Here is a 21,002-nt window from a genome sequence, read left to right as displayed (position 1 = left end):
TTTAAAATATCGTAATAAAAATACCATGGGCTATTTTCTTTCAATTTCTAGAATAATTTTTGTCGATACTTCATATAAATATATCCTAGCTTTGGCGAGATATTCGAATTTTGATGAAAGCAAAATCCAGGTATGATAAAAAAAAAATAATCAGGAAAAAATGTCGGAATTACTTGAAACTTTTAGTTTTTCATAAATTAAAAGCTTACAATTTTTTAAAGGTTTATTTCGATAAAAATAACTCCGAATCATTTGTGTTTGAATTCAAAAGTCAAATTTTATCATAACAAAATTTTAGAGTTCTGCTTACTTTGAAAATAATGTGAATATATAAATATCGTTGGTTTTCCAACAATTCCGAGTATCACTGGACGCACCAAAATTCTACTGAACTTTACATTGAATATCCTTCATGTTTAAATTCTCCTTTTTTTAATTTTGGGGGTCAATTTATCGAAACATTTAGTGCTTTAAAAACCCCCTTTGAGAAGTCCAATTCAGCTGAAATATTGCACAAATTAGTTTCGATTATGACCTTTTTCCAATATTCATGCAGTGAAGAATTTAATTTTGATATGAAATAACGCAAAAATGCACACAATATCGAGATCTGGTGTTATCTCGAAAAATAATGTTTGGTCAAAAATTGACTTTGAAATTTCAAAAATTAGCTGGTCCCTCATCAAAGGAAATCTTTCTGGAATAAAAAACCAAGAAAGTCGATTCTTGGCAAAAACTCTGTATTCGAGATAACACTAGATTTCGATATTTTATGCATTTTTATGTCATTTGGCATCAAAAATAAAATTCCGATTTTTCCGATTTACTATGGTCCTCCCTCAGGTGGTTTTGAGGATAAAAACCGAAAATTCCCATTTAAACTCCTTTCAAATGCCTTCGAAATATTAAAATATTGTGTTCTCAAACGTCGTCACGACCTTTCGGGACACCGGAAAAATTTAAATATGATCATTAAAACTTCCTCAATCAAAAGTGCATATGTGAGTAAGTATTGTCGAAAAATGGTTCCCAATTTGTCACACCGAACCCATCGGGACCAAACCGACCCTAAGGCAGCAATTTACCTGTCCCCGCGCCAACTTCTTGATTGAGCGCGTCGTGATCGCTGAAAAGTTTACACAAAACAGAGAACAAGATTATGAAAACACCTCTAGAAGAGAGGTAAAGCCTGATTGGCTTCTAGGGTACCAACCAGACCCATCAACAAACAAGATTTTTCTTTTCTTCAGGTATCCAGCTAAGCAAGTTGTTCGTATTAAACGGATTAGAACTTATTTGTACTTCAAACTCTCTTTCTTCTCTCTGTTGTGTTGTGTTCCATTCTATATGAGAAGTACGGGTACAGTTTGGGAGTTTTGCTTATTGGACCCCAACCAACACTCACCTGTGATGTCAGGTGAGTTGAGTGGTTTAAACTTTTTCAGTTTAAGCGACTGCTCTTTTCTGCTTCTTTCTCTCTCGAGTTTAGGGTTCCATCCATCCGGAGTACGGACTCCTCCATGACTTGACTGACGACATAAATGTTTAAAAACCAACCTTTCCGTTTAGTTCGGTTTTCATCGCGAGCGTGATCGGTTTGATATTTGGTTTGGTAGGTCGGCAGTTTAGTTACTGGGATCGTCACCATTTGGAGCCCCTCTAAATATCTCCAGGGTGTATGGTGGTGACCCCATCGTGAAACGCACAATACTCGCGCGAGCTATTCAAGTTCCGCATGGCCGTTTCTGGGGGGAAAGAGCGTTGGGAAGGAAGCAGGATGGGGATCGACTCTCCTCGCAGCTTCACGCTTTCGGCCGAAGAATGTTGACAGCCATGAGCTTTGGAATGACTGCGATAAATTATTGTACCGATGATGGGATGTGAAGTTGATTAACGAAAATCTGTGTCAAGAGTGCGCGGGTGATCTGTCTGTCTGTCTGTTTGGGTTAGGAGATGAAGAGTCCCATCACATGGGAGGTGATGCTGATGTCGACCCAGTGCTGTGGGGAGAGACGATCCATTGAGATTCGCCGTTGATGTTTTCACCCGGCGTGGCGGGACAGATGGCAAATTGAAGTGCCATTTGGTGCGTCACCTCACTGGAGCGTGTAGAAATTGGCATCAGATCAGTTGTAAAAGATCAAACTATTGTGTGCAAATTGGTTAACTCTCGACTCCATCAATGAAAATAGGCGCCCTTTTGTGCAGAAGGAAATTGCAATTGCCAAGTGACTCCTGAAGACGACGACTAAATACGTGAGATGACTGCAATTAACTTCAAAACATCTTGTGGTGTTGCGACACGCGGACTCAGTCAACTTGTACGGTTAGAGATGATCGTGAGGCTGCTGCCGGGCTCAAGAATATTCAAATTGGAGTCGTATACAAATTAGAGCAATTGCTGAGCAGCGAAGTTCATGCTTTGCATAATTTATAAGTACATGTAGAACCTGAAGTTATGTATAACTGTGTTTTGATTTAAAAATAAACCTGCATTTCAAAGGTTCTATCAGCAAACACCAGTAACTGTATAATTGTATTGTATAATTATTTTGAATAACAAAGAATAGTGTTGGTTTTCTCTATTTAAAAAACGGAACAATAGAAATCTCTCGACCATAGAGCCAAATTTTAAAATCTTAGACCAAGAAACAGAATTCCAGAATATAAAGACGCCTATGGGATTCAGAGTTGTTATTTTGGTTTCAATATTGCATAACTTAGATTTCGAATTCCATATTCAAATAGTTACAGATTCAGCTGTATCTCAAATTTCAGGCAACAACTGATATTCAAATATTGTTCCACCGACCGTGGTCTATAGGATAGCGTTTAAGTCTTCTAAGCCAGAGGTCATGAGATCGAGTCTCGGTCACGGCATACAAAGTACCTACTCTTTTTGTGTGCTGATGGTGTTAGCATTAGTACGATGCTAGCTATTAAACTAAGCTTGCCAGAATTTTTTCAGCACCTATCCGGGCCGGACAATTCCGGGCAATTTTATATAAAAACCTGGCATTTGATCTCCAAATTGTCGACCAAAAATCCGGGCAATATCCGAGCTAAGTTTGTCGAAACCCAGGAATTACTCAACAAAAATCAAGAAAAAATAGTGAAAAAAAATTTTATTTGACGTATTCCATCAACAGGTTTTGAATAATATTTTAGGCTTCCAAAAATACTTTTCAGGATTATTTTGATTACTCTTGCTAAAAAAAAATCATTTTGGAGGCATGAATAGAAAAATGGACAACACAATTTGTTATATTTTGCAAAATAAAGTGAATAAATTCGGGCAAGATCCGGGCATATTTTGATGAAATCCGGGCAACCGGGCCGGGCCGGACTGTTCCCAAATTTTGTATTAAATATCCGGGCAAACCCGGATAAAACCGGGCAATCTGGCAACCTTATATTAAACCCTTGAAATATGTACGCTTTAGTTTTAAGTAGAATTTAGATCTCTTCACAGAAGTTTCACTGAAATCCTAGATTAACTGGAAATCTGTTATTTTTAGAACCAACTTGAAGATGGATTGTCTCATTTTAAATTTTTATTTTTACTAAGACTGTTAGATATTCAGCACACTTTGCGCTTACATACATTATGTAAAATTTTGTCACCAATTAAACGAGTTCAAGTTTTTTCACTAAGTTTTTTTTCCTATACTTAATACCAAAAATCGACTTCAATATTTCAAAAATCACCTAAGGAGGAATCAAAAGTATTCGAAAAAATCAAAATTTTAATTTTAATTTTGATGCCAAATGACTTAGAAATGCATGAAACGTCGAGATCTGGTGTTATCTCGAAAAAAAAGTCTTGCCAAAAATCGACATTCAAATTTTTTTTTAATTTCGTCATTTTGACTCTAAATTTCGACGTTTCATGCAATTTTTGGTCATTTGGCATAAAAATTAAAATTTCTATTTTTTCGACTTCCTTTGGTCCCCCCTTAGGTGTTATTTGAGGCTTAAAATTCTAAACTTTGAGATCTTTGAGGCGGTTCTAAATCAGGTTCGAATGAGCTGAAATTTTGCGGAAGTCACTTTTTGTTGACCAATCTAAAAGATGTATAAGGTCGGTTTTCGGAATTCGACATGACTCATTTGGCTGCCACCCTAACCTACTTTCATACCAACTTTTGCGAATACACGAAACGAAAACCTTATAGGTTCAAATAGTTCGTTGAAGTGCGATCATAGGAAATCGGATGAGAAGTAATCTTTCCCATTCGGTTGAAATTAGCTGTAAATACTGAACACCTAGCCGTTGGAAGAAAAAAAAAATGAAAAAAAAATGACAGATAATTCCCTTGAGAAAGCCAACAAGAAATGGTTGAAACGTTGGGAATTTCAAATAGAAAGTTGTTTGATTAGAAACTTAAAAACTTCACGGGTTTTGTTGGATTAGATTTACAATAATTGTTTGTTCCGATTAACCCCATAACACGATTCGCCTCTTTTTGTATCAGATTTTTTTTTCAATCATTTTAGTAGGTACTTATTTTTGTTCCAGACAACGAAACTCTGAATTAACTTTTTTGTATCTGTATTCGAATCATCCAATCGACATCGTCTGATGTAATTCTAATTATTTGTTATTAAAAGGCTGCGTAGAAAAATTGTAAATTTCGTATTCAAATCCTGTATGTTGTAATCAACCATTTGATTAAATATTCTGTCTGAATGTAGATAATCCACCATGGGTGCACGGATTCACCTTAGTTATTAGAATTGGAATTCTGTCTAAACTATGAATTTCAAATATCGTTGTTTTAATTCTAAATTCAATTTATAAACTTTGGAATCAACACTCTGTACCAGAGATGCCATCGTGCCTGATTTTTCAAGTTTTGCCTGATATTTTGAGGCTCATCCTTACATCGTGATAAGCTATTGGATATCTCTGATTTTTGGAAATAAGCCTGATTTTGCCTAATTTTTGCGAACGTGATGAAAAATTAGAAAACATTAGATACCATTTCTGAAGTAAAAATGTGGAGCACCGACCGAATAAAAAAGGTCATCACTTTGAGCAAAATTTCCATTTATATGACGTATATTGATTTTAATCTCATCAGTCTCTGATTTAAAAAAAATGTTGGCAATCCTGCTCTATATTATGAAATCTGAACTGGGTTCTTAAAATTAAAGAATTCATCATTGATTTAAATTAATAAGTCCTTATTTTACTCTTTAGTTCAAGTCCTTATAAGCATACTTAAAAAAGATTTACATTAGCCAAATTCGTGAATGTTTCTTGTGCATTCTCTCAAAATATGTTCAGATTCGAAATCTGAATTATTAGGCACGAATAACATAAAGATGGCAAAGTTTCGCCAAAAAAAAACTGGAAAAAAAATTAATTTTGAGATTCTTAAAAGCTTCGATAAACTTTACCGGTTGTTTATATCTAATAGAAAATTGATTTTTATTTTTGCAATTCCATAAGGATTATGATATTAAATCATTTTAAATTTCGTATCGAAGAATCAAAAATTTACCGGGGGCAACTATTTGAACCGAGTTCTAAATTTCAAAGTTTCTCTAACCATTCGTAGGAGTATTTACACTGTATTTATTTGAATTGTTAAATTTTGAGACGAAAAGCTTCAATTATTAAATAGGAAATTTGAGATTTGATTTTATAAATTTCGACTGCAGGATAAGAACTCTTTTAGTAAAATACAAATTTATAAACTACTTGCGAAACAATTAATGTATTAATATTTATATATTTTTTTTAACTCTTCTTTTTGATTTAAAAATTTTCTATTTTAAATACAAACCAAAATTTGTTATGTCCATTTTGAATTTAAATTCTATATTACCAGTGTATAGCAATTAGCAATTCATCATTACCGATTTTTTTTTAAACAATCTTAAGAAAATATCAGGAAACTTGAGATCTGCATTTTGAAGGCTCTTCGATTTTTATTCTAATGTTTGTTATCAATAATTGTGTGAATTTTTTTTTATTATTTCAATCCCAATTCTAAGATTCCTGAGATTTACATCTGTCCTTTTAATTTAATTTTTCACCAAGCTTGAGAAATTTTCATTCATAACGCGTTTTTTTTTTAATTTTGGACATTATATCTTTTGATTTCTAAATTTTTGATACTCAGCTCTGACTTCTGAATTGATACGAAAAATTGAATTTTGACCTCTAAGAATTCATCTTCCGAGTTGTGGATTTAAAATTTTTCATTTTCGTCCTGTTGATGATATTAATTCCTGATCACGAGACCGCTATTTAAAGTTTGCCATTTTAAAATGTTGAAAACTACAAACTATTTATCCTGAATAAAATTCTCATTTGAAGAATCATGGATGAGCTTTAAACCAAAACGAAGCTTTTGAGGGTTTGAGAAATTCAAATATGACCTCAAATCTACTCAGTCTAATGAAACATAGATTCAAGATTGAATTTGAATGCATAAAAACAGGCTTTTCATTCCAAAATATTAATTTTTTGAATCGGTCAAACACTATTTTTCAGTTGTAAATTGTAGATGGCAGCTCTATCCTGCTGTTAAACTAAATTGAAACTCATTTTCGACTATCTCCGGGGTTAAAGGGTGATACGGTCAAAATTTGGTCAAGGGAAAACGCGTGTAAATCGGTGAAATCGTCTATTTAAAAAATCAAATTAAATTTCTTTTTCAAGTTTAATTAATATAAAATTCAGGAAAAATATTCAGTTAGGCTTCCGCTTTTCCAAATCCGAATCGCCGGGCCTTACGCTTAACCCCTGCCATCAGATTTTGTACCGCCACCTTGTCCACCTTCTTCACCGCAGAAAGCCAGTTTGCCTTGAACTGCTGCTCGTCCTTAGCAGTTTTTTGGTCTTCTTTAGGTTCCGCTTGACAATAGCCCAGTATTTCTCAATTGGGCGGAGCTCTGGCGTGTTGGGAGGGTTCTTGTCCTTGGGAACCACCTGCACGTTGTTGGCGGCGTACCACTCCATGGCCTTTTAACCGTAATGGCAAGATACCAAATCCGGCCAAAACAGTACGGAACAACCGTGTTTCTTCAGGAAAGGCAGCAGACGTTTATTCAAACACTCTTTCCCGTAAATTTCTTGGTTGACAGTCCCGGAAGCTATGAAAATGCTGCTTTTCAAGCCACAGGTACAGATGGCTTGCCAAACCAAATATTTCTTCGCGGACTTTGACAGTTTCATGTGCTTGAGAATATCTGCTACCTTTCCCCTTCCTTTTGCCGTATAAAACTCCTGTCCCGGAAGTTGCTTGTAGTCGGCTTTGACGTAGGTTTCGTCGTCCATTACCACGCAGTCAAACTTCGTCAGCATCCTCGTGTACAGCCTCCAGATCACTAAATCAAATAATTAGAATTGTATCAAAGTCACTAAAAAGTAAACTTCTTGCACCGATAATTAATCAGAATAATGTTATATTTTTTTTCCGATGAAAATTGATGGACCAGATGGCTAGCTGTATTATTGGTATGATGAGATGAGCAGAAACTTGGACGGTGGTATATTCTAGGCTGGTAAGTTTTTGCAAATCCATAGAATATTTCTTCAGTGTTTGGAAACTACCTTGAAATGATAAATCTGGGCCTTAACAAACCCGGGAAATCAATATTGAGACTTAATTTGGTTTTGACTGCAAGATAGTGCTGACATCTACAACTTGAAACTTGAAAAAGTGTGGTAGTTAAAAAAAATTTTTGAATTCCAACCTTTTTTTTCTGATTCAAAATGAATCCAAAAGGTTTGTTTCAACGTCATGTTCATGAAAAAATTAAGCAGTTTGGTGTAGTATTATAGCTGAAATGTTAAATTTCTTATTGATAGAAAAAAAAATTCTGGGGTTCTCATCCTGTCGGATGATTTATCCCTAAATAGAGGAAAATCTCTGAAAAACCTCTTGAAATCCCTTTGGAATACTAGAAATTGCCTGAAAATGCAGGTATCTTTTAAAATAGTTCGTAAAAGAATTAAGGTTCACTTTAACACTGTAAATTTTCATAGATAATCTTGATTTTTGTAGAATAACAAAAGTGGTACTATTACTTCGCACCCTTTTTTCATATTTTTGGTCCTCAACGCCAATTGCTCACCCAAAATATGTATAATTATGTTTGATTAATCTATTGAACAATTTTAATCAAATTTTAGAAGAAAATTTCGATAATTTCCATTCTTTCATATTTGAACAAGCAAAACACACTATTTACATAAATTAAGTACTTATTCAATTTAGTTAGAAGTTTCTGACTTAAAAATTTGACTTTCTCATTGCCTATTCTATATTTTTGTTAAATAAATTTAGAGTGTCAGGAGTTTAAAAATGTACAGTCTCAATTCTAGTTTTTTTTAAGGAGCATCAAAATCTCAGCTTTTTATTTTGATTTATGAACCCGGATGCCTCTCAGATGACTTGTTATATTCCGAGGTTTTAGATACTTATTAAGACCGAATTTGAAATTTTTGACTCACATGCAAGATAAGACAAAAACTGAAACTGATTTTCCAACAAAGATGTCTAGACGTTAAATTAAGTTCATGGTTTTTATTTTTTTTCAATTTTATACATATTTGAATTTCAAAAATAGATTATAGGATATAGTGCGCTCGAGAAGAGTAGGAAGATAAGTTTTCAATTTCAAGGACGCCCGAGTCGTTAGAAAAGTGTATTTTAAATTTACATGTAAAAAACCGCAATAAATTCAAGGCAAGCATAATAAAAACTTCGCTGAAAATAACTTTGGAACGAGTGTATGAAAGGTTTGTTTGGAGCCTATAAGGTTTGAGACACCGAAGGAAGAAGTTTAAAAAAGTCTGAAACTTTAAAACCTAGAGAGAAACTATTCAATGACAATCGATGAAAAAAATTGGGAGGTTTGGAAGTAACAATTGTTTCACAGTTCATTGATTTTCGTTTCGTTACAGTTGTACAAAAAACTGTTGTCCGATAGCAAAACCAAATCAGTGATTAATAAACATGAAGATAGTGACATCCGGGTGAAGAAAATGTGAGCGCAACTTTTTAAATGAAAGTGGATACCAGTAGTGTTCGACAGAAACAAAAGAAAAAAACGGGAAACGACCTAAAGTGAAATGGCAACGACCAACCGTAATCGCAACAACATTCTCACGCTGAACGGAACCGGTGCTCTGAATGGGATGCACCTACATCCCTATCATCATCAGCCCCAGCTGGCCGAACCTCAGCACCCGCAGCCATCTTCCCAGGACAGCACCGGAAGCAGCAGTCACATCGAAGGACTCCCGAAACCGTTCGTATCCGCCATGAAGACCCTGTTCGACATAATGGACGATAAGAAAACCGGTTTGGTGCGGCTGGCAGACATCGAAGATCGATGGCAGGATGATGGATCCAAGGGCCTGCCGAGGGGTGTAATTGATAGCTTGCGCAAAGTTACACCCTCAAGTGGACTGCTTTCGTTCGAGCGTTTCTGCAGCGGTCTCAAAATCTGTCTGATACGCAACCAAACAGAAAAAAATCGAACAAGGCTTGGAAAGGAATCGGAAAAAATGCCCCTTTCCCCGGCCAAATTGTCGGTGCGTCCTCCTTCGGCCCCCCTACTTGACCTAGATACCTTGCCGAAAACTTCTTGGAATATGAGTGCAAATACGGCAACCGTGAGGCCCAACAACGCAATGCCGGCACAAAAAACGCTCAGTATGCCGCAGCTGAACCCGGACAGTGACTCAGATTTGGTCCTCGAATCACCACCCATCATCCTCCCGGGCACCTTCGGCCCTCCCAAACCCCCACGAGTTTCTCTCAATTTGGAACGCAATCAACAAAACAACAATCCCGGCATCGATAAGGCTGAAATTCGAAACGCGTTGCAACACTGGCAAATGTCGCTGCTGATGAGCGAATCAGACAAACCGGATAAGTCTCATCTCCGGTTGGCCCGCGGGTCAGCCGATGGCCAGATTGACCAGTCTACGAGTTCATCACCCTCGCTGCAGCAGCTTCATGCGTCGTCGCTCGGCGGAGGGCTGTACCAGAAGAAGTCTGGCGGTGGCGGAACGGGAAATCGTCGGCGGGAACCCCGGAGACATACGCTGCAGAACGGAATCGACTACAACATGCTCAAGCGGCTGAAGCAGATCGAACAGGAGAAAGACATCCTGGTGCAGGGACTGACGGCGGTGGAGAAAGCGCGCGATTGGTACCTCAAACAGCTGGCCGTGGTGCAAGATAAGATCAAGTATCTCGGGCGGTCCGGAGCACATGTGGTAAGTGTGGGCTGGGGAAACCTGTTTATGGTTAGATTCTAGCTTTGATTAATAACGAAGAGATTTGTACTCAAATCTAAATATTTTAATCAGAAAAACGAACTGCAATTTTTGTTTGCATAATCGAATCATCAACCATGCAAAGCCAGCTTTATTTACTTCTCACGTCTTCTCACGATCGGTCAGCTAAGGTGACAAAACTCATGACCGTATTTTTCCAAATGATTAGTTATATTCATTTCAAAAGCTGGGTATAACCATCTGTGGCCTGGCTGTATGGCAGAGACCGTTTTGGAATAATCCGTCTGTTGCTGTTGCGGCCGTCACACATTTGATGATGACAAGTTTGCCTCTAAACATTAGCTAAGTAACGAACGCGCGGGGATGATTATATCGATGTAAAACCAAGCTTACAACTAAATGCTCTGTGGAATGTTGTTTGTTGGTTGAATTAAGGAGTGAAACATCTGATCGATCGTTGAACTGGGATATAATTTTTTTTGTTTTTTTTTTGTTTGTTATTGAATTATAGAGACTTTAAACTAAAAGTTCATTCATGTCTTAGTTAACTAAATTTTATCTAGCATGTCGATTTCTTTAAGGAATATGATAACTTAATTTTCTATTTCTGTATTGTCAATGCAGTTGAAATTTGAAGTTTTCCCGCTGGTGATTGGCAACCATGCCAACCAGCGACGATGAAAAAATCATCAAACACCTTTGCAAATGGCAACTTTTTCTTTTATTTGGTTCCCACACTTGGAAGATAATTGATAGATGTCTGGTCAAAATGAAATGTCGTCGGAGATGTCGCCGTCGCTGATGTTGACGAAAACTCCGGTCAAGGGATTCAGCGACAGTATCGTTGCACAACATAGTTCTTATTGATGTAGGGGAGATAAGGGCATAACGAGCATCCGGGGCATAGTAAGCACTTCTCTTTTCTACAAAAGTATGTATTTTTCAAATAAATTTTCCATGAGGATTAGTTTCTGCTATAGTATTAATTTTTCAGCCAAAAAATTACTATCCTTATCATTTTTACATAAATATTAAAAAAACCAACTAGGTTCTCAAGTGACGAAAATATTATAATTTTTGAGCACCGGAAAATAAACTCTTATGATCGTTGAATCGTCTTCATCAATAATGTATGTATGTACTGCAACATGATGTACACATTGTTATTTTGATTTTAACCATCATAAAATTTTCGATTTTTCAATTTGAAAATGCGTTTATATTTTTACTTGTTGACTCGGGGCGAATAGAGCACCATTGATCAGGGCACGATAAGTATTTTCTGCCGTAGAATCTAGCAGCGAATTCAATTCAACTGAAGTCAACTGAATTATAGAGCTAAAGCTTGACTAGTTTACATCTGGCGATTTAGCCTATTGGTGAGTGTCGTATCTCAGCCTACAGAAATATTTTTCTGCCGAACTTTACCACACATCAGCCAACAGCAATAATCGCAAATAGAATGATCACCCTCTCTATTCTACTATTTCACCATACCTATAGCCTATCACACAGTTCTCTCTTTTAATTGAAAGAGAGAATCAATTTCTCCCGAGCAGTTAGTTTCAACGGTTTTTATAGCAAACTGCTACCAGTCAAATGGTAACTGATATTATGTGTCATATACACTGAATCAAATTATTTATCCTTTCTTCAAATTGATTTTTTCAATATAAAATTCTCAATATAAGTGTCATTCACTACAGTGAGGTGTCGGAGATGTAATCAAAAGAATCGAGTTCCATTCCTGGTCGAGGTGATATTTTTTTATTTACCATTCATGATTAATTATTTTCATTGTTGCATTATATGGCTATTTAGTAGCATCATCAGCCAAACAAAGCACCAGAAACATAATGTATGAGTGTTTGTAAATTGTTTGTTTTCTACTAACAGACATCCATTATTTTGTTATTGCTTTGTTTGATGGATCTACTACTCACCGTTTTGTGCAAAATGCATCGATCATGAATGGTAAATGAAAAAAAACTTGCCACGATCAGGAATCTATCTCGAGTCCTCTGATTACCAATAGGCCAAATCGTCAGATGAATTCGCTGTTAGATTGAACGGCAGAAAACGCTCATCGAGTCCCGATTAATGGTGCTTATACTGCCCCATGGGGTGTTCTCATTATGACTGATTGCCAGCTTTCAGCAAAAAAAATTAAAATACATTTTAAAACGTTTTTATCTACTTTTTCAAGTTTCAGCCAGTTAGGAAATAGACTTTTTAATGTCTGGACACGAAACAATGATGCAAATCACATATTCAAGTTGTTTTCTATGGTAAAATAAGCGCCCTTCTTAAGGTGATCATTATGCCCTTATATCCCCTATGTATTTCATGAAATTGTTGTAAGTTGTAAGTTATGATTCCATTTCTGATTACGAGATTACTAATATTTATCCAATAGCTAATATTCATCCATCAATTATCTGAAGAAAAGGGCTAAAATAATTGATTTTCTCTTGTTTATAAAAAATTGCGCCCGTAAGTATGCAATGTCATAAGGGTTGAGAATAAGCTATAGATTTTTTTTCTGACAATTATAAATTGTGAAATGAGAACAAACATAGCCAAAATAGTCAATTAACATTCTATCTTGGGGTTTTGTTTGATTATTTCCATGGATTAGGGCTTCCTGAATAAAGGATCAAGTCTCCCCTAACTTCAAAAATATCGCATTTTTTTTACTCCCACGAAAATGCTTCTAGTTCATCTACGGGTTCAAGTATCGTTCTAATTTTAAGAGCATTGAAACTTGAAGTTACACGCTGTCAGAAAATGTAAAAGAGTGCGAATTGCCAATTTTTTCCAAAAAGATATGGTGGAAATAAGAAAAGGGGATCAAGTATCCCAACTCTCCTCTAACCTTCCTTTGCGGTTAGGGTCTGTATGACCCGATCTGTACTTTCTCGAAGCGATATCTCAGAATGGGTTACATGAAATTTTCTGACTTTTCCTAAAATGAAGAGTTAAAAATGTTTCATTTTTAGATTTTTGAATAGGCTTACTAGAGTCACCCAGCAAAAAAAAAGGACAATTAGCCGGTAAGGGTCATATAGACCCGGATAGATGTTTTAGTTATAAAAAAAAAATTACGGAACCGATTTTCATAAACACTACCAATATGAAATCGTTCAAATGTCTGCTATCAGATTCGTCATAAATTTGAGTTTTGATTTTTATGGTCCTAACAAAACAACCTTAAAGTGGAAAATGCCTTAAAAATGGGTGTTTTGCATCAAAGATAAATTATTTTGTTGAAGTCGTATTGAAAATGTTTTGATTGATTTGTATTCAGATAGATTGAGAGCTCATTTTGAAATAACAAAAAGACTTGGTTTCACAGACCACAGCTGGTTATTTGAAAAGTTCATAAAAATAGTTTCAATGACTTTCAATTGCCAGTCTGTTCAATAACGTTCCACTCCAGTGATGAATTCATAACGAAGAGATTGATAGGGTGACTAATTCTAGTATTAAATCATAGAATTTCAACATATTGAGGACCAAATCTGAGGTTTATCGACTTTTACTTTACGCTTTTTGTTACCCTGAAAACAAGTACTCTGAACAGGGCCGTAGGAAGGACCGCTTCATGGGAGGGGGTTTTGATAACCGATTTTTTTAAAGTTATTTTTGGTCCAAAAAATGTATGAATGAAAAAAAAAATTGGAAAATAATGTAGTTCAGTACTATTTGACTAATAATTTTAAAGGTTTTTTGACAAAAAAGATTTTTGTATGAAATAGTAACTTTTGAAAACACGTTCAAAAATTTTGAAAATTGTAAGCAACATTTGTATAATGAAACCTTTAGAACTTACTTTTATCAGTGGTTACAAGTTTTGAATTTGCTCAAGAGTCTGGTAGATTTAGCTTATATGATTCGAGCATAGAATAAGTTTTTTTTCAAGTAAGCATTCAAATTCTTGAAAAAAAAATTCTATGGTTAAATCAAATAAGTTAAAACTATCAAACTCTTGAGCAGTTTTTAACCATCGATATAAATAAATCAAATTTTCAAAAGTAAAAGTAAGAGATTAAAATTGTTTCGGTTCAAATCATAATGTTGCGAACTAGATCCATGATTAATACTTTAGTTTGTAAGTTGGCTCTTGAAAAAATTGCAGCATTCCTAATAGTTGTACAATAAACGTAGAAAATATGATATTTCTTGTAATTTTTTTTTTTTTTAGTTATTAAGTCATGTTTCTTGATCAGCAAATTAAGAGGAAGAATGACCAAGATGGTTAAAATCCTCTATAAATAAACAAAATAGAACAGAAATAGATCAGCAAATGTTTTCCATTAAAAATCAATTCCATACTTAATATCCTATATAGATTTTTTTTTGAAAATAAAATCAGATATTTTCATCAAACAAAACATGCAAAATAAACTCAAATTTCTCTTTTTATTTGTGATTTTCAGCCGAATTGTGTATACAAATAGACTTTGATTGAAAATTTGAAATTTAGACATAATTATAAGTCTTTGGATCAGTTTCTAAGTCGTTAAACAAAAATTATGAAAGTCCCCTGTTTCATAATCGAGAAAACATATTTAGTACATAAATCCCCTTTATGCAAAATTTTCTCGATCATTTCTCGAGTTATTAAAAAAAAGTATGGGTGCACCCCTTTTCCTTTTCTAGTCGCCCTCTCCTGGAAGTTTCCCGAAAAACCAAAGAAACCTTTCTTAACCTCCATCCCAATTACCCTCCCATACAAAGTTGGTTTCTTTCGTATGACTAATCCTAAGATATGCATGGGACTATTTTATCTTCCTTTCCTACCGCACTCAATGGAAGAAGGATGGGATCCCAAATAATTATAGATACTGTAACTCTTACCAGAATTCAAATCCACACCAAATCCAGTTTCCCTTCAAATGATTAATTTTCGACATCTTTAAAAAATGTGGAGGCCCCAACCACTTTTCCCATTTGTAAGCTGGGATGAAGGAGGGATCTCGATAACCATAGAGTCTTTTTCCGTATCCAAATATCATCCCATGGCAATTTTTTTTTAAACGAACACTAACACATACAGGATCTCAATGAAACTTTATGTTTCCTCGAAGAGAGTCCTTTTTCTTAACTCTAAGCGTACATCTTTCGAGGATATGATGGCTAGCATCTAACAAATGCTAAAACCACCAACCCACAGAAAGTGTACATGTATGCCGTGACTGGGATTCGATCTCATGCCTGCTGGCTTAGAAAACTTGAAGGCTATCCTCTACGCCACGGGCTGTGACTAAATTCATATCCATTAGCTCGATTATTTCTCAAAGTTATGAAAAAATTGCATAAGCGCCCCCTTCCCCCTTTCTGTTTCTCTTATGGAAGGTGAGAAGGGCTTCAAACCATCTTGGAAACATTTCATTCTCCCAAATACTCTCGCATCCCACCTATTTGATTCCCCTCGCTTGTGCAATTCAGTTATTTAATATAGCAAAAAATTGTATGGGCTCTTTTCCCCTTTTCTATGCTCCCAATGCAAGTCGGGAGCAGTTTCAAACAACCATAGAACCTTTTCCACCATGCAAATAAATCTCCAATTTGGTTCCATTTGCTCGAATAGATATCGATTTATTCAATAAAAATTGTATGGAAGCCTGCTTTTTATCTCCCCACTGAAAGAAGAGAGGGGTTTCAAATTATCATAGAAACCTTTCGCGTATCCAAATACCCTCGCATGCTAAATCTGGATCCATTTGCTTGACTAATTCTCGAGTTATGTAAAAAATGGTAAGAGAGTCCCCCTCCCCCTCTTAATATCTCCCCACTGGAAAAGGGAGGTTTACAAAATATTCATAGAAATATTTCTCGTAGCCAAATGTCCTCGCATGCCAAATTTGGTACCATTTGTTTGAATGGTTCTCAAGTTATGCAAACATTTCTCTTTGGCTTGGGAGACCCTTTCCCCATCTTCCAGAAGAGGGAGGGGTCTCGAACTGAAATAGGAACCTTTGTTGGCCTCAGAAGCACTCAGCTGCCAAGTTTCATGCAAATCGGTTCTGTAGTTTCCGAGTCTATAGGGACTGAAATCCATTTTTGTATAAGAAAGAATTCAAATACGACACTTCATTAAACTCATGAATTTGAAATCTGCACATTTAATCCATTTTGTGTTGAAATACGGTTGAGCAAATTTCTAAAATTTCTCGTTGTATGTTTGTCGCGATTCTTAGTTTGAAAAAAAATTCACAAAAAATTAAAGTTCAGTTAGATTCTACTAGTTTCCAGGTTTTTATAGATTAAATAATTTATCAGCCCATTTTTATAAATATAAGCTAATTATTCAGTAAAAAACCAATGGTTTTAAAGAAGAAAATCAATGATTTTTAATTTTTTCTTATATTTCCATTCATGACATATGACATCGGAAAGCAAAAACTTTTATTACTTTAAATCAGTGGTTTTCAAACTTTTTCCACTCACCGCCCCCTTTTGCTATTTTTTGGAGCTCAACGCAACCATTAACCATTTCATTAACATTCAAACAGCAGAACCAATATTTGGGACATTCTTAAGTTCTTTTGACAAAATTACCCAATTCTGACATCTCTGACATTCTTAAGTTTGTGCAAAAATATTCTATCTTCAAATAAAATTCATTATTGACGAAATTAAATAACTACAAATCTTCAGAATGCTGGATAAAAGCGGAGCGTAAAATATGATAAGTTGTGTTACCTACTTGATCAAAAAGATAAAACAAAAAATATATCTTTTTATATTGTTTTTTAAACATCATTTTTTGAGGAAATTAAAATTATTTTTGAAATAAAATAGACTTGTTGGAAAAAATAAGGTTATCTACCCTGAAATCGGTTCGAATTTCCAATTTGCGAAACTGAATCGTCAAATGCACGGTTAAGTGTTTTTACTTTAACATTTGGCTTAAAATAAACTTCACTAGCTTCCAGATTTGTGCAATTCATAATTGAATTTATATTCAATTTATCAAATTTTTAATCAATTTATTCTGAGAATTTTGGATGTTGATAAAAAAAAAATCAGCTGGTGTCAAGAAATTTAAAAAAAGGAGCATATTACTGAAACTTTCTCAGAAAAATGTATCAAGATTCCAGTATGAACTAAATAAAAGCATTTATGAGTCTTTAAACTAGCTATATACCAATCATTAAATTTCAGCCATATTAGAGATTAGTGAGGCCGCAAATTTTTTCCAACACGCAATGAGTACTTTTTACGCATTGCGTTTTATACGACAATTTTCGACCAAAATACAATCTTTGAACCGTAATAACTTTTCTGTTTCAAATCCAATATAGTTACAGTCTTCGGGGGAAATATTTGTCTCATTTTAGGCGTTAAGAAAATCAACCATAAAAAACAATCAGCTAGTGATGAAAAAAGTTATTGATGAAAAACCAGTATTTTTCGTTTCTTCCGGGCAAAATACCTCAAAATTTTATTCACGTTTGAAACTCAAGCAACCCTTCCCTATGGTCAGATCTTCCTGAAACTTGGCATGAGACCTTCTGGTAAGCTAATAAATAATTTTGACTTGGTGCGAGTGAGATTTATCATGTTTCATTGTCCCTATACTATGATAAGTGTACTGCGGTTCGTTCAATTATTAAAAACTACACAAAAAACTATTATGGTAAAGTAGCCAGAACTTCTTCAAATTTCAACCGATTTTGTTAAATAACCACTTGAAATCTTTGTTTTAAATTGACATTTAAGTACAAAAGAAAATCAGATTTTTTAAATGCTACCATCGAGTCAAAACCTTTCGTTGAAACAAAATTTTCTCTAAAAAAATGCGTTTTTGATAATTTTTTTCCTCATAAAGTCACTTATATCAACAATACTGTTGGTCAAATGCAAAAACATTGTTCATATGATCGATAGAAAATTTATTCACCTTCAATATGCAGAAAAGAGATTTCAAATTACTGTTATGCAGTCCGAGATATTTTAATCTAAGTACAAGAACTTTTTTAATTTTTCCGAAATTTTATATTTGGAGCATAACTCAAAAACGGTTCTACTGAGATTTTTTTTAATTTCATTTCCGGATTCAGCGCCCGATTTTACATTGGAAATGACCTTCAGTTTACTGAGTTCAAAAATGCTGTAAACTAGTGTAATCAAAGGTTTGAAGAACCTCTTAGCTGAATGAAACTATGATTTCAAAGTAGTCGAAGATTCCTTTGAATTCAGCTACAGTATTTGAAAGACCCAAATACTAGTATTTCACTAGCTACTTGCTAGCATCCTCAGTGGGTTATCGACTTGTCGACTTGTCGATAACCCACTGAGGATGCTAGCAAGTAGCTAGTGAAATACTAGTATTTGGGTCTTTCAAATACTGTAGCTGAATTCAAAGGAATCTTCGACTACTTTGAAATCATCATTCCTTTAGTTTAACCCAAAATAAACTTACAAAATGTACTCTGTGAAATTTTAAAAACAATCATCTTAAATCTAACTTTAATTTGGTACTTAGTTTTGCAATTCAATTTCATTGTTGTCCAAGACTTACTTGTTGTCATTTTAATTCTATGTTGTTTCGTTATGAATTATGACATTATAAATTTTGATATGACTTCACCGCCCCTCTGAGCCCATCCAACGCCTCCCAAATTTCAAATCTGCACTCGCCGTCCCCCTGGAAGCTCTAAACGCCCCCCAGGGGGCGGTAGGGACCACTTTGAAAACCATTGCTTTAAATGAATCTTAAAATGCGCCAAAGTTTAGCTGGCATAGTGAAATTTCATTATTTCAACCGGGATGGTCACGATCATCGTTCCAAACATTTATTCAAAGTTTATAATTTTTTTGAAGATTTTTTACTACTCACTGCACAATATCCGAGAGCTAAGAAATAATTGATGCTCAAAAAAATTGTCTACGAAGTTCCGATTTCAAAAATACACATAAAAAGTTTTGAAACTGGCACTGGACACTGCAAAGGACTGATAATCTACAGTGCTTCTGAGAAAAAAAATTATTCATGATGAAATGAATTTACTTTGAAATTAAGATTTTAGGTTCTTGTATAAAAACGATCTATAAAGAATTTTTCCGGTTTCGATTTAAAATTCCCGGGGTTCTCCAGGTCTCATTTTCAATTCCTGGATTTTTTTGTCTCATTTGGAACTTGGTTCTGTTCTTGTTATCCCGGTTTTTCTTGTTTGCTGGTCAGCCTGTTTCAAACAAAAATGACAAGGATGACAATTATAACAAAAAAAGGCATTCAAAAAAACATTTTTGTTCAAAAATTGGTGTTATCTATCATTTAACTTTAATTTTTAGTAATTTTTTGAATCCATCATAGTCGATAACAAATGGACTTCCCTATCGAAAAACTATAACTAGATAATAATTTTTGCCTAATAATATACGAAGTTACTGTCTTCGACAAAGTTGTTATGCGGAAGATTTGCTTCTAAAAATTAATAAATTGGCACAACGGCCATTACCAGGCTTGGTTTCACAAAAAAATGTGTGACATGGAATTCCTCACTTGAAATTGATGTTTGAAATAAAGACTCGAAAAATGGATCGTCCATATCAACTGTTAAATATTTTTGATATATGGAGGACATGAAAACGTGCACACGAGGGTTTAATGGGACTCAAAACGAATTTTTACACTCAATTTTTAAGAATTAAGATTTAAGATATCATTTAAGATGCCAAATGGAACAATACAACAGTTACTATTCAGGTAGCTCACAAAATTTCAATTTTTGATTTGTGTTAATGAACGTTGGTTGAAGAATTTTATAAAATGTTATTACAGCAATCAAGGAAATTTTAAACAATAGGGCTTTGGACGGCTAATCGATGTTGGGCAATTTCAAGTTGCTATCTAGAAATCCTTAGATATCTTGCAACTTTGGTATGAGTTTCAGTAGTATGAACAAGAGTTTCTTCAAGATTTTTTTTCTTTTTTTTTTTGGTAAAAAAAGCTTTGAATTTTCTTTCCCAACATTTTTATCTATTTACCCCGAAGCTTAAGCGTATTCTCATAAAAATATTTCAATACGTTTTTTTTTCAGGAAATATGGACCGACGCACACCAGGAACGTTTGGATCTGCAGCGGGCTAGGGTGTTGGAAGTGAACCGTCACCTGACGACCCTCGCCGATAGCTGGGAACGGGGAGGTTTTCCGATGCACATGAATCTTGCCCTGCGTCCGACCGGGCCCTACAACTACGGTCATCTCCACCACCCACAACAGCAGACACAACAGCCTCAACGAGCGCAAGGTCAAGCCCAGCCGACCGGAAACATTACTTCCCCCCAGAAACAACAACAACAACAGCAACAACCGGATATGACAATGGTGCGATTGAAACAACAAAACGTGGCGCTGTCGGAAGAGATCAATCAGAAGAACGAAAAGCTATCACTACTGGAGCGGGAAAAATCATCTCTCATCCGGGAGCTGTTGCAGATGCAGCGAAACAACCGAGCCAGCAGCATGACATCGAACACCGAGGAAATGGTCTTTTAAAACAAAGGAAAATTTCAACCAGCAACGTGTTCGGTTTAGGTTATGTTGATTAACTTCAAGAAGATTTCATATGTTGGTTAGTTCAATTTTTGAGTTACGATCGAGTGCTAGTCAATAGCAGTTTTTATTAACACAATTATAAACTAACGTTTCTTCCAGTTTGTGATTTACTTTAATCGTGACAACACTACAAGATTTGAGAAATATAAATTTAAAAACTAGAT

At 35.0% G+C, this 21,002-nt stretch overlaps 1 protein-coding gene across 3 annotated transcripts; it reads left to right on the top strand.

Moving 5' to 3' along the window:
• The first annotated feature begins 1,576 nt into the window (after positions 1 to 1,576).
• LOC129748354 (suppressor APC domain-containing protein 2-like) lies at positions 1,577 to 21,002 on the top strand. 3 transcript variants are annotated; one of them, XM_055742932.1, is made up of 3 exons: positions 1,577 to 1,612; positions 8,924 to 10,246; positions 20,320 to 21,002. In XM_055742932.1, the coding sequence occupies exons 2-3, from the start codon at positions 9,092 to 9,094 to the stop codon at positions 20,776 to 20,778; spliced, it is 1,614 nt and encodes a 537-aa protein (XP_055598907.1). In that variant the 5' UTR covers positions 1,577 to 1,612; positions 8,924 to 9,091; the 3' UTR covers positions 20,779 to 21,002. The 3 variants fall into 3 exon arrangements, with proteins under 3 accessions (XP_055598907.1, XP_055598909.1, XP_055598908.1); XM_055742934.1 differs by lacking the exon at positions 1,577 to 1,612 and adding an exon at positions 6,108 to 7,518; XM_055742933.1 differs by lacking the exon at positions 1,577 to 1,612 and having other exon boundaries at positions 8,342 to 10,246.

The sequence above is a fragment of the Uranotaenia lowii genome, chromosome 2 (genome assembly GCF_029784155.1).
Source record: "Uranotaenia lowii strain MFRU-FL chromosome 2, ASM2978415v1, whole genome shotgun sequence".
Taxonomy (NCBI): domain Eukaryota; kingdom Metazoa; phylum Arthropoda; class Insecta; order Diptera; family Culicidae; genus Uranotaenia; species Uranotaenia lowii.
This window is presented reverse-complemented; position numbering and strand designations above follow the sequence as displayed.

Bases quoted from the DNA above. Each gene is read 5' to 3' on its own strand.
- LOC129748354 (XM_055742932.1), top strand. From the start codon at position 9,092: ATGGCAACGACCAACCGTAATCGCAACAACATTCTCACGCTGAACGGA. The intron at 10,247-20,319 runs GTAAGTGTGGGC...TTTTTTTTTCAG, and splicing joins GGCGGTCCGGAGCACATGTG to GAAATATGGACCGACGCACA.